The 12,889-nt window shown below is 41.5% G+C and overlaps 2 protein-coding genes across 6 annotated transcripts; both read left to right on the forward strand.

Annotated features, from left to right (window-relative positions):
* Positions 1–40: 40 nt before the first annotated feature.
* On the forward strand, positions 41–3,522 carry LOC9653728 (general negative regulator of transcription subunit 3). 5 transcript variants are annotated; one of them, XM_024683408.1, is made up of 16 exons: positions 41–170; positions 234–365; positions 418–555; positions 608–658; positions 707–796; positions 859–1,005; positions 1,058–1,183; positions 1,234–1,299; positions 1,358–1,993; positions 2,053–2,208; positions 2,261–2,417; positions 2,470–2,630; positions 2,686–2,958; positions 3,007–3,129; positions 3,188–3,366; positions 3,422–3,522. In XM_024683408.1, the coding sequence occupies exons 1-16, from the start codon at positions 78–80 to the stop codon at positions 3,483–3,485; spliced, it is 2,592 nt and encodes an 863-aa protein (XP_024539176.1). In that variant the 5' UTR covers positions 41–77; the 3' UTR covers positions 3,486–3,522. The 5 variants fall into 5 exon arrangements, with proteins under 5 accessions (XP_024539176.1, XP_024539177.1, XP_024539178.1 ...); XM_024683409.1 differs by having other exon boundaries at positions 2,470–2,624; XM_024683410.1 differs by having other exon boundaries at positions 1,058–1,171.
* Positions 3,499–5,107, forward strand: LOC9653546 (presenilin-like protein At2g29900). Its single transcript, XM_024683413.1, has 2 exons — positions 3,499–3,582; positions 3,635–5,107. The coding sequence occupies exon 2, from the start codon at positions 3,641–3,643 to the stop codon at positions 5,069–5,071; it is 1,431 nt and encodes a 476-aa protein (XP_024539181.1). The 5' UTR covers positions 3,499–3,582; positions 3,635–3,640; the 3' UTR covers positions 5,072–5,107.
* The last annotated feature ends 7,782 nt before the right edge of the window (positions 5,108–12,889 follow it).

The following is a 12,889-nucleotide window of genomic DNA, read 5'->3' on the forward strand; positions in this document are numbered from 1 at the left end:
TCATCGTCATCATCCTAGTCATCCGCCACGTCCGTATTAAGAAATTTTAGGGTTTAGGTTTTCTCTCCTCGAGCACCATGGGCGCGACGCGGAAGCTCCAGGGCGAGATCGATAGAGTTCTCAAGAAGGTCCAGGAGGGCGTGGATGTCTTCGACAGCATCTGGAATAAGGTATGGAAATCTATGGCGTCGCCTCGCCATTGATCGATCGAGAATTTTTTTTTCTTCTCGCAGGTGTATGATACCGAGAATGCAAATCAAAAGGAGAAGTTTGAGGCCGATCTCAAGAAGGAAATCAAGAAGCTACAGCGATACAGGGACCAGATTAAGACGTGGATTCAGTCCAGTGAAATCAAGGACAAGAAGGTGATTAGGCAGTTTCTTCTAGCGATTTTTTTTTCTTCATTCGTTTTGATAGGTAGCAGCGTCTTACGAGCAGGCGCTGGTGGATGCCCGGAAGCTCATTGAGCGAGAGATGGAACGATTCAAAGTTTGCGAGAAAGAAACGAAAACGAAGGCGTTTTCGAAAGAAGGTCTAGGCCAGCTTCCGAAAACTGTAAGTGCTGCCATTTTAGATTTCTTTGGTCTGACACGCAACGATTGTCTAGGATCCAAAAGAGAAAGCAAAAGCCGAAACACGAGAATGGTTAAACAATATGGTTCGTTTTGTTGTGGCATTAAGACATAACACGCTAACTATATGCTAGGTGGATGAGTTGAATTCGGGTATTGATGCGTTTGAGACAGAGATGGAAGGGCTGGCAGTGAAGAAGGGGAAAACTCGGCCCCCCCGCTTGGTAAGAACGTTTTTTCTCTCTTTTTTCCTTTTTACCTTCTCTCAAACTTCTTGCTTCCTCAGATTCACTTAGAAGAGTCTACTGCCCGTCACAAAAGTCATGTCATGAAACTAGAACTCATTTTGCGACTTTTGGACAATGACGAGCTAAGCCCAGAGCAAGTAAATGACGTCAAAGAGCTTGTGGAAGATTACCTCGAAAGGAATCAGGTGACTTTGCTTTCTCGTTGTTGCCTTGAAACCTGAATGGTGGCCGCTACAGGAGGATTTTGATGAATTCGCAGATGTGGATGAACTTTATAGTCAGCTTCCTCTTGATAAAATGGAGGCCATGGAAGCTCTGGACCTTGCTCCGAATGTGGCTTCAGCACTTGTGGTAAAGGAGAAGGTACTTAGTTATCTACACTGTGTTTCAAACTGTTGTCGTCTGCTCTGTAGGCTGCGGTTGCTGCCGCCTCCGGAGCTAGCGTGACAAATGGTGCAAGCGTTAAACCATCACTTCCGGTAAAACTAAACTTCCACGTAAACCTTTGGAAACTGTTATTTCCATTTCGTGTTTCAGGTTGCTGCCGCTGCGGCAGCTGCAGCAGCTGCTGCCGTTGCTGCTCAAGTTCCTCCACCTTTACAGCCCGTGGATGATATTACATTGGAAGACACATCCGCACGAACATCTCCCGTTCCAATCACCGCAAGCTCGCTGTCACCCACAGGATCGGCCTTACTGCAGACTACTGGAAGCGACGTAACTTCATCTCCAAGCGCTTCTGGTATCACGCAACGGACTGTGGCAACACCTCCTGGTTTGATTCCACGGCCAACAGCCAAAGGTGCGGTCTTGCAATCATCACCTGCAAAAGTCAAGGAGGACGAGGTGACGAGCCTTGCCGGGCGACGAGTAGGACCAGGTATTGGAGATGGAGGACTTTCTCGAAGCTTTGGCAGGCAAACAGCTGTTCCAGCTTCTCCTGTCGCTCAACCTTCCCCAACAGTCTCGAGCAGTCCAACAGTGCCGGAAGCTGCAAAACGGAATATAGCTGACGACAGAGCCACTTCTGGAGTCGCACCGCAGCTCAGTCCTTTGAGCACGCCGAATAAAGCTCCTTTTGGAGGAAAGGTTGGAGATTCCAGTCCGACAAGTGAGGCTCCGGGAACCCCAGAAACAGCCATTGGGAATAGACTTGGCCAGTGGAGAGAATCGGTATGTCGTTTGCAAGAAAATATATCGACCACCCGACTCTGTATCTTTTGTTTTTCCAGAGCCAGTTCCATGGAAGACCAGAGATTGTTCCAGATCAAAAACAAAAGTTCTTACAGAAGTTGCAGCAGGCCAATCAACAGACACAACATCTCCCTCCACATCTTACAAGTCCAGTTCAAAAGCAAACGCCCCAACCATCCTCTTTGCTTCATCAGGTAACCAGATACTGGTTTTGGAAAAACTTGCTCAAGGTATTACTCGCATCAGGCTCTTTTGCAGCAGCAGCAACAACAGCAGCTTTCTCCTCTAAGTACGCAATCTCCTACAACGCCGGTACCTGGACTATCAGCACCTGTCTCACAAGCACAGTCTCCCCCCCAGCCTCTGCAGCAGCCGCAAGTAACAGCAGCTTCCAAAGACGCTGGTTTGTTTTCCCTCTCGTCATGTTTGTTTTCGAAATTAATTGTGTTTTGCAGTGCCCCAACCTGATGCGATTCAAACAAGGACTGTGGAGCAGCAGAGTCCACTTGCAGCTAAACTTGCAGACGATAACACGACTGAAGCCAATGTACCATTCCCCAGAAATTTATCTCTGAGCGAAGATGACTTGAAGAATGCAGACACCTTCGACGTTCCAGTAAACTTTCTGTTCATAGGCTGTTTGGATTGACTATTGTACACTTTGATAGCAGGTTGGTGGCCCAGGAACGCTAGCGGAACTTAGCCAGTTGTCGAGGGATGCAGATTTCACGCCAGGGCAACAAGTCCCGTCAACACCAACATCATCAGTACCTGGTGTGATCGGTCGGAAGAGCAACACGGAACTTGGAGCCATAGGAGACAACCTCTCAGCTGCAAGTAGCAGTATGGCTCACGACAGTGTGTACAATTTGCAGATGCTAGAAGCTGCTTATCGCCACCTTCCGCTTCCAAAAGACTCAGAACGGCCACGCAACTACACCCCGGTAATATTTGCAGCAAACCCGCATCAGTTCACTTTCATTTTTGTGCAGAGGAACCCAGCTATCACTCCGCCTAGCTATCCTCAAGCACCAGCCCAATCCATCATCGACAACCCTGCGCTTTGGGAGAAGTTTGAGGTGGACGTCCTGTTCTATGCATTCTACTATCATCAGGTGTGCTCTCTTTTACATTCTGTTCTGTACAAATTACCACGGGTTTTGTGTCTTTCAGGGAACGTACCAGCAGTATCTAGCCGCAAGGGAGCTAAAGAAACATTCGTGGAGATATCACAAGAAGTACAACACATGGTTCCAGCGCCACGAGGAGCCGAAAGTCACAACAGACGAATTCGAGCAAGGCACATACGTTTACTTCGACTTCCACATCGTGGATGATATTCAGCAAGGCTGGTAAGTTCGTGCTTGTAAAAATCCGTTTTTTCTTGACATTCTTGGTGGCTCGCAGGGTCCAGAGAATCAAGACCGAGTTTACATTCGAATACAGCTTCCTCGAAGACGAGCTGGTGTAAAGTTTTATGTTTAATTTCACGCTAACTCCATGGCGCTCTAGGGTTCTTACGTTTACACAGGAATGCTTCGCACAGGCTCTGGCTGCACAGACTAAAGGTAAGTGCTTTCTCAAAATTCGTTTTTGGTTATCTCTCATGGTGATTTTCAGGGACTCATGGATTCAGACCAAGAAAACAGCTCTAGTGGCCCCTCGGGGAGCCTGTTGGAGAGCCTTGGAGCGGAGCTCGTGTCCATCCTTGCTCCAGTCTCGGCGTGCATGCTCTTTGTCGTCCTTCTGGTAAGAGCCCTCGTCGTTAACAGCAGCCAGCTCCAAGCTCCCGCCATAGCCCTCGTTATCTATGCCGAGGACCCCTCCGACTCCACCTCCGAGAAGCTCGGAGGTGCTCTCCTCAACGCCCTCGTCTTTGTAGCATTCGTCACAGCCGCTACGTTTTTGCTTGTGGGTCTCTTCTATCTTCGCTGCACCAAGTGCCTCAGGCTCTATGTTTCCTTCTCGATCTTCAATGTCCTCGTCTACCTTGGTGCTGCTCTCGGTGTGCTCTTTGTCCAGACTTACTCCCTCCCGGTTGACGTGATCACCTTCTCGGTGGTGATCTTTAACTTTGGAGTGGTCGGGGTGCTTGTGGCGTTTCCTGTGATGCCTGTCCCGATCATCTTCACTCAGGGGTACTTGGTCCTCATTGGTATGCTCACCGCTTTCTGGTTTACCTTCCTTCCCGAGTGGACTACCTGGTTCCTTTTGGTGGCTATGGCGTTGTATGACATTGCTGCGGTCTTGCTGCCTGGAGGTCCTCTCAACATGCTTCTGGAGCTGGCCAGCAAGAGAGAGGAAGAGCTACCAGCGCTGGTATACGAGTCCCGCCCCGTGGTGCGTCCCGGCCAGCAAGGCTCCCAGTCGAGACGGTGGAGGAGACGAGTTGTGGTAGCAGCGTCTCCAAGTACCTCAGCCGAGACAGCTCCGTCGAGAACATCGCTCTTTGCAAGGATCTTCGGCTACAGGGTCGTCAGCCCGTATCAGACTGTTAGCATGGAAGCACCTCAGCGAGCAGAGATTTTGCAAGCTCCAGAAGAAGAGGCAGTCGAAACAAGTCCTGGAGAGGCTGGGGATGGAGCTGGAGCTCCAGGGAACAGGGACAGGGATCCAGCGGAAGAAGCCATTCCTCTGATGAGCAGGCACGTAGATCACAGGATGGAAACACTCAGTGCTTTCATGGCAAACGAGGAGAGAGCCGCGGGGGCTATACACGACGAACTTCGCGAGCTTAACAACGATGGCAGTGAGGGTGGCGAGCTCGGAAGGATTGAGTCCGTGACAGAAGGTGGGATCAAGCTGGGACTCGGCGACTTTATATTCTATAGCGTGCTGGTTGGACGAGCAGCGATGTTTGATCTCATGACCGTGTGGGCCTGCTACTTGGCCATCGTTGCGGGGCTTGGTGCCACTTTGGCGCTCCTCGCAGTGTGGAGGCGCGCTCTTCCGGCACTCCCTATATCCATCTCGCTGGGCGTCGTTTTTTATTTCCTCACGAGGCTTGTATTGGAGCCATATGTTTTGCAGCTAGACACTCGCCTTGTGTTTTTTTAACTTATTATTAATCCTATAAACTCACTGAGAAAAAAAGAATGTGAAAATGTTTCCCCAAAATAACAGAGATTTAACTACTATAATAATTAATTTATTGTTAACGTTTGTGTTACTAATGGTTAAAGAGGCATTTAGTTTATCTCCTGCAGATTTATTTGTATACAAAACTTATGGGGATTTACACATGGCCAGAGAGACCTCCATGGCTGAGTTGTTAGTTTCCTTACGAAGAAATTTGTGGAATAGATTTCCGTATTCAATTGATGGAGCTTTTGGAACCACTCCAGTTGGTTCATCACATGCATACCAAGTTTGGGTTAAAGATAGTGGTCCTTTCATAATAAAGTTTTGGGTATTTGGCCCCATGAGTGACATGGGTTATGAATGTGGATATGATCCTAATAATCTACCTCTTATTTATAATTATATTATTTCAAGTACCATAGAAGGGTTTATATACATGACTTGGAAAGAAATAGTGACAAATGGTGCTTCTTATTTTTCTGGTGTGATTGATAATTTGGGAGTTCAGTTTTCACTACGGGATTATGATGGCTATCATCACAGACCATATGGATTAACCCATCAGAATAAATCATCTAATACATTTGGCATAATTACTTTAGAAAATATACATGAGTATTTAAAAAATCAGACAGAGCTACAAGAGAAAACTTGTAATCCTTTCACAAGTATTCTCTCAAGTTCATACTATAGGGCACCAAATGAATACCTGGCTGAAGGAAAATTTTTGCAGGCTCAAGATAGGCATATTTTCTTTATTGTTTTGACAGATTGCAAACTTGTACTGGTTATGAATGGACATGTATACATTATTTATGATCCTAAATTAGGAGTTTATTATACTTTTTGTGAGCTTCATATGCAACAAGATGGAAATTTAGTTTTATATAGTTCTACAATGTATCCTCGTTGAAGCACTGCTACAAATTGTGAGCCAAGTAAAAGTTGTCAAGCTCCATCTTATTTAATTCTTCAAAATGATTGTAACTTAGTTTTATATAGACATGGTGATCCACCATTATCAACATGGGACTCTAAAACAAATTGTAAATATTTCCAATAAGAAATTTTTATATTCATTAATTATTATTATTTATTTTATTAAATGGTTGATATATTAAAAAAGTAATATGTATTAAATGGTAAAATAAATTCTGGTTGATCTATGGATTAGATGCCTTCTGGTTTACTTTCTTATCCCATTTGATAACAAGGGAAGCTCTCACCACTAGTATACAAGTTATAGTGGGTTCCCAATCAAGTGTGGTAACAACATCTCCAAGTATCTTAGCCAAGGGAACTCTGTCAAGAAGCTCACTCTTTGCAAAGGTTAAGGTGTAAACCCAATATAAACTCTCAGCATGGAACTTCCTTGGCAAGCAGAGGCAGTGATATCACCAGAGACAAGTTCCAGAAGAGACTGGGAATGGAGGTGGAGCTTTAGGGATCAGGAACAGGACTCAAGAGGAAGAATTGCGCTCTCCTTGTCGCCTGCTCAACAGGTATTATACACAATGAACTGCATGAGCTTAACAATAATGGCAGCAAGGGTGGCAAGCTTGGGAAGACAACATGTAACTTTATATTCTATAGATGGTTGGATGAGTAGCAATGTTTGATCTCATGATTGTGTGGGTCTGTTACTTGGCCATTGTTGCTGGGCCTAGTGCCACTTGGTGCTCCTTGCAGTGTGGAGTGGTGTTGTGTATTATTTCCTCACAAGGCTTGTTTTGGTGCCATTTTCTTACAGCTAGACACTTGTCTCATGTTTGTATTTAATTTTTAATTTATTTTATTATATTCATCTATATAACCAAGAAAAATATAAAAAATAAATGAAAATGTTTCATTTGATATTCCAAGATTTAATAATTGAGTTGTTATTGCTAATCTTTGGATTACTAATAGTTAAAGAGGCACTTAGTTTATCTCCTGCAGATTTACTTGTATACAAAAATTATGGGGACTTACACATGGCTAGAGAGACCTCCATGGCTGAGTTGCTAGTCTCCTTACGAAGAAATTTGTGGAATAGATTTCCATATTCAATCGATGGAGCTTTGGAAGCCACTCCAGTTGGTTCATCTCATGCATACCAAGTTTGGGTTAAAGATAGTGGTCCTTTTGTAATAAAGTTTTGGGTTTTTGGCCCCATGAGTGACATGGGTTATGAATGTGGATATGATCCTAATAATCTACCTCTTATTTATAATTATATTATTTCAAGTACCATAGAAGGGTTCATATATATGACTTGGAAAGAAATAGTGACAAATGGTGCTTCTTATTTTTCTGGTGTGATTGATAATTTGGGAGTTCAGTTTTCACTACGGGATTATGATGGCTATCGTCACAGACCATATGGATTAACCCATCAGAATAAATCATCTAATACATTTGGCATAATTACTTTAGAAAATATACATGAGTATTTAAAAAATCAGACAGAGCTACAAGAGAAAACTTGTAATCCTTTCACAAGTATTCTCTCAAGTTCATACTATAGGGCACCAAATGAATACCTGGCTGAAGGAAAATTTTTGCAGGCTCAAGATAGGCATATTTTCTTTATTGTTTTGACAGATTGCAAACTTGTACTGGTTATGAATGGACATGTATACATTATTTATGATCCTAAATTAGGAGTTTATTATACTTTTTGTGAGCTTCATATGCAACAAGATGGAAATTTAGTTTTATATAGTTCTACAATGTATCCTCGTTGGAGCACTGCTACAAATTGTGAGCCAAGTAAAAGTTGTCAAGCTCCATCTTATTTAATTCTTCAAAATGATTGTAACTTAGTTTTATATAGACATGGTGATCCACCATTATCAACATGGGATTCTAAGACAAATTGTAAATATTTTGAGTAGATATTTATAAAATGAAGAAATTATATATTATTTAAAATACAGATAATTATTCTTAAAAAAAAATTCTTCTAATGTTTGAAGCCCTATGATATTGGTTTTTTTTTTGCCACATTTTTAATTTGAAGTGTAAAGCTCAAATAATTAATCTGATGATTTTAATTTTGGTTTTAAGTTTGTAAGATCTATAATTATATATACATATATATTTACTAGGTCATACACTAAATATGGTAATATAGCATATGCACCATCCATTTTGGATTGAATCTATTCCATCCATGCTTGATATAAGCAAGGGTTTAAACCCCAATTAATGTATCTATTCCTATATCCCAAACATTTACATTTGTGGAGGTGAGGGGCACTACAATTTATCTCTAAAGAGCCAAGCTTTTTAGTAGTGCTTTACTTAGTGTTTGGGTTTATGTTTTTAGTTCTTATTCCTTTGTTCTTTTTCATATTAACTTTTTTCTAAATCTAGAATTCTCACTATTGTTATGCTTAGATTTTCTTTTTCTTTTGATTTTTATTACCTCTCTTCTAATATGCACATTATCATCGATCAAAAAGTGTCACTTGAGGCTACTGATGCTACTCTATTGAATCGAACTTTTGATGCTACTCCATTGAATTGAGCTTTTGATATTATAAGGTGTGATCATATTTGTATTATGCCCATCCTTGATGTGTTGCCGTCACCAATATAGTGTTTCTTGTTCTAATATCTTGTTATCTCCCATTGAGATGGAGTGTGATCATAACATTAATTGGAGAGGTATGAATGATGCAATTTGGTTTTTATAAAATGTTTAAAGATCAAGTTTATGGGAAGACAATGTGTACAGAATGAATTTTAGATTGTGATAAGAAACTTGATTATTATGGAAGTAACTTTTAAAATGAGTTGAAGATGTTATTTGGTAGGTGTCAATTCTTCAATTTGCCATATAATCTTTTCTCTTTGTTTTTGTTTTTTTCCAAGCCTTTTGTATTTCTTTGTTTAAGCCACATTTTCATGTTTCTAGTGCTTTGTCCTCATTTAAAGTATTTCCTTCTCCTGACACATCTATCATTTATGACTTATGATTCTCATTTTTAATCCGACATTGAATTGAGTGTTTTCTATCCTCCTTATATGATGTTAAGTGTGTGTGTGAAGCCAAGAATTTTGGTTTTGTTTTGTTAGCAAAGTTTTTGATCAATTCTAGTGTTGAATATTCCTTTATTCCAAGGGTTAAGTCACTTTTTTTAGAGCTTCAGGTTAAATATATTTCCTCAATTGTAACTACTACTGAAAATTTTTGTTTTATTATTATTGCTAAGGAGTTCTTTTGTTCCCTTGAAAATATAGAGTTTTTCTTTGATTTTCCTGTTTTAAGTGTTGAGTTTGATATTAAGGAAATTGATGTAAGCTTCTGAATTTGGACTTCTAAAAGGTCACCTTCCTCATTATTATTTAAATCTAAGGACACTTAACTTAAAATATCCCAAAACCCTGTTACTTTTTATATTTGAACCCCATAGATCATTTATCAAATCATTTTCTTTAGTTACTTACAATTCATCATAAGCTTTTAAATTTAAATTTATTAAGAGGTCACTTAGTCCAATACTACTCAAACTCAAGGATATTTAACCTTAAGTATCCTAAAACTTTTAACCGATTAAAAAAGCAGGTGCAATTTTATTCATAGGCCCTTTCCTTTAATATTTGAACCTTATAAATTGTTTTTTCTCAAGTCATTTTTTTTTGTTGCTTACAATTGAGCATATGGAGTCTTTTGTTTATCTTATAAAGTTTTTTATAATAGGAGGTCTTATATTCTTTAAGTTTTTAGCATATTTCCTTCTTTTTATTTTCCCTATTTTTACTTTGACAATTATTGAAAATTCCTCTTCTAATGTTTCTTTATCCACTTTTTTTTCTTTTCACAATATTTTTTTCTCGATAAAATACTTTGAGATTATTTGGATACATTTGTTGTCCTATATATTGATGATGTTCTAGTCTTTAGTAAAATGTTGGAGGATCATTTGAAACACTTGGAGCTAGTGTTTTAGAAGTTGCATGAACACAAACTATATGCTAAGGAAAATAAATGTGCTTTTGGACAATTACACATGAACTTTCTTGGACATATAGTTGGTTGTGGCATAATTGAGTTGGATTTAAAAAAGGTGGAAGTGGTGAAGCCTTAGGAAGTCCCAACCACTATATTAGATATTTATCCTTTCTCGGTTTAGCAGGATACTATCATAAGTTTGTTTGCAATTTTGTAAGTATTGCTCTTTTGTTGACTAAGTTAACAAAGAGTAGTATACCATTTTATTGGACACCAGCTTGTCAATGTTCTTTTGTGCAATTGAAGGAGATTTTGACTATAGTTCATGTTCTCAAAATCCCAGATTTTGATAAACCCTTCGAAGTGCATTGTGGCTATGCTATAGGTGCCATGTTGCAATGAGATGTACGCAACCAAAGGGAACGACTCGAGAGACGATCCATAGGGGTTCAAATATAAAGAGAAAGGGCCCATGAACAAGAGTGCACCCCTTTTTCCAATCGGTTAAGGGTCTTGGGATACTTGGAGTTAAGCGTCCTTGAGTTTGAATAATACTGGGCTAGGTGACGTCCCGGGAAGTCCAAACTCAGGAGCTTACACAAGACCGGGGCCGGGTCCGGGTCTGGGTCCGGGTCCAAGTCCGAGAGGGTGAAAGCCCAAAGTGTTCGCCTCCCAGACCCTGGGGGGTTTGGTGAGCTTCAAAAGTATAGTAAGGGGGAGGACTGCAGTGGAGCCAACAAGCGGGGTAGCTTGGTGAAGTATTCCAGAGTCGGCTCTAGTTCCCCTAGGAGATCGACTGGCCGATGCTCCCAGTCCAAGTGTGGGTGGCACTACCTACTTGGATACCTGGCGTGGCTCAATGGAACCTCGCTAAACTTTGTCCCAAAGTCCTAAACTAGGGAAAGGAGAAGGAGTAGTCCTCTAGTGTAGTGACTAAGGATATAGTCATATGGTGAGGAAGTCCTAGAGGACAATAGGACTTAGTGGCCAGGCCTGCGGGCCTTGATCTAGTGGCAGTGTTGGTGAACATGGCCATGGACGGAAGAGGGACTTGGCAAGAACTAACAAAGGGATGTTGGGGAAAGCTATTCCCATGTCTGTGGGCATCCTAAGGATGCTAAGGAGTGGATCTGGGGTGACCACTTGTGGACGGATGGCCTAGTCTTGGAGAGACGGGATTGTGATGCAAGTGGTATTGGACCACCAGTGCGACAAAGGTGAATGGGCATGGCCTTAGCGTAACCTCGCTCTAAGCCCATGGCTAGAGCATCTAAAGGCAGAAGGTGGGGAGAGTACCCACGGGGCTCGTGTAGGGCCATGGTGTTCCGAAATGTTGTCCCAAAGTCCCAAACTAGGGAAAGGAGAAGGAGTAGTCCTCTAGTGTAGTGACTAAGGATATGGTCATATGGTGAGGAAGTCCCAGAGGACAATAGGACTTAGTGGCCAGGCCTGCGGGCCTTGATCTAGTGGCAATGTTGGTGAACATGGCCATGGACGGAAGAGGGACTTGGCAGGAACTGACAAAGGGATATTGGGGAAAGCTATTCCCATGTCTGTGGGCATCCTAAGGATGCTAAGGAGTGGATCTGGGGTGACCACTTGTGGACGGATGGCCTAGTCTTGGAGAGACGGGATTGTGATGCAAGTGGTATTGGACCACCAGTGCGACAAAGGTGAATGGGCATGGCCTTAGCGTAACGGGCCGATATGTCAGTGGTACCTTTGGGTGTCGGTTTTGGGACTGGACACGTGGAGCACTTGGACCAAGTGTAAGGGATGAGTGGCATGGATGCCATTCTCGGGACTAGCAGGTCCCAAGTCCTGAATTGGACTTAAGAAGGTTGTGAATGAGACTCCTCCAAGTGGTCAGAGGTGTGGTTAAGTGACTAAAGTAGAATGGAAAATTTAGTCGCTTACATTGGTGTGGAAGGTGTGGATAAATGGAAAATCAAGAAAGAGTTAAGAACACACAACCATTATCATTTCATGGTGAGGAACAATATTTTATTAATAAATATTACATCCACAAGTGCTGAATATGGTATTTTTAGGCCATCCTACTGAAAATTCTAGCTACTAATAATTCTTACACTATGATATTATCCATCCCCCCCCCCCCCCTCTCACCTTTTTTTTATTAACAAAATTGTATGACCTATAAATAATAAACTCATAATACTAGTAATTATGAAATTTGACAAACTGACACTGTAACTCTGTCATCTCTGACACTGACACTATCTTTGTCACTAACACTATCACTGTCACTATCTGCTACACTAACATTGTCACTATCACAATCATTATCACATTGATATGTGATATATCTTTCTCATTGCAAGTGGATGCATTCAATTGTCTTTTAATGTATCATTAATAAATAGATTTTTCATACCACTCCTCAATTTACACATTGCATATGATGCCATGCATACCTAGGAAGACTTCTAGAAAACTAAATATATATTGTATATAAGTTTTTAAAACATCATAAATTACCTCCTAGAAGCAACTGATAGAGAAGGACGAAAACCTCTAAGACGGCATTTGAAGAACTCATATTCTTCAATCGCAAACACTGATCTACCAGAGTCACATGCTGCCTCGACCATCGAACCACTACCTGCTGTGCAATCGATGACAACACCCCTAGTTGGTGTTGCGAATGTGATTTCGAGTATCGAAAGTTACCTATTGGCCAGTCCTTATTGACATTTTTTCCTTATTGTCACGATGGCAGGAAGTCGGTATTGCTGGTTTCCTTTGTTAGCCCCTCTTGTCCAAGTGTTAGTAAACTGAGGTAGAAATTCCTATGTGTTTCTAGCTGAGCATTTTCGGCTTGGCTTTTAATTCTC

This window comes from Selaginella moellendorffii, unplaced genomic scaffold (assembly GCF_000143415.4).
Source record: "Selaginella moellendorffii unplaced genomic scaffold, v1.0 SELMOscaffold_37, whole genome shotgun sequence".
In the NCBI taxonomy this organism is placed as follows: Eukaryota; Viridiplantae; Streptophyta; class Lycopodiopsida; order Selaginellales; family Selaginellaceae; genus Selaginella; species Selaginella moellendorffii.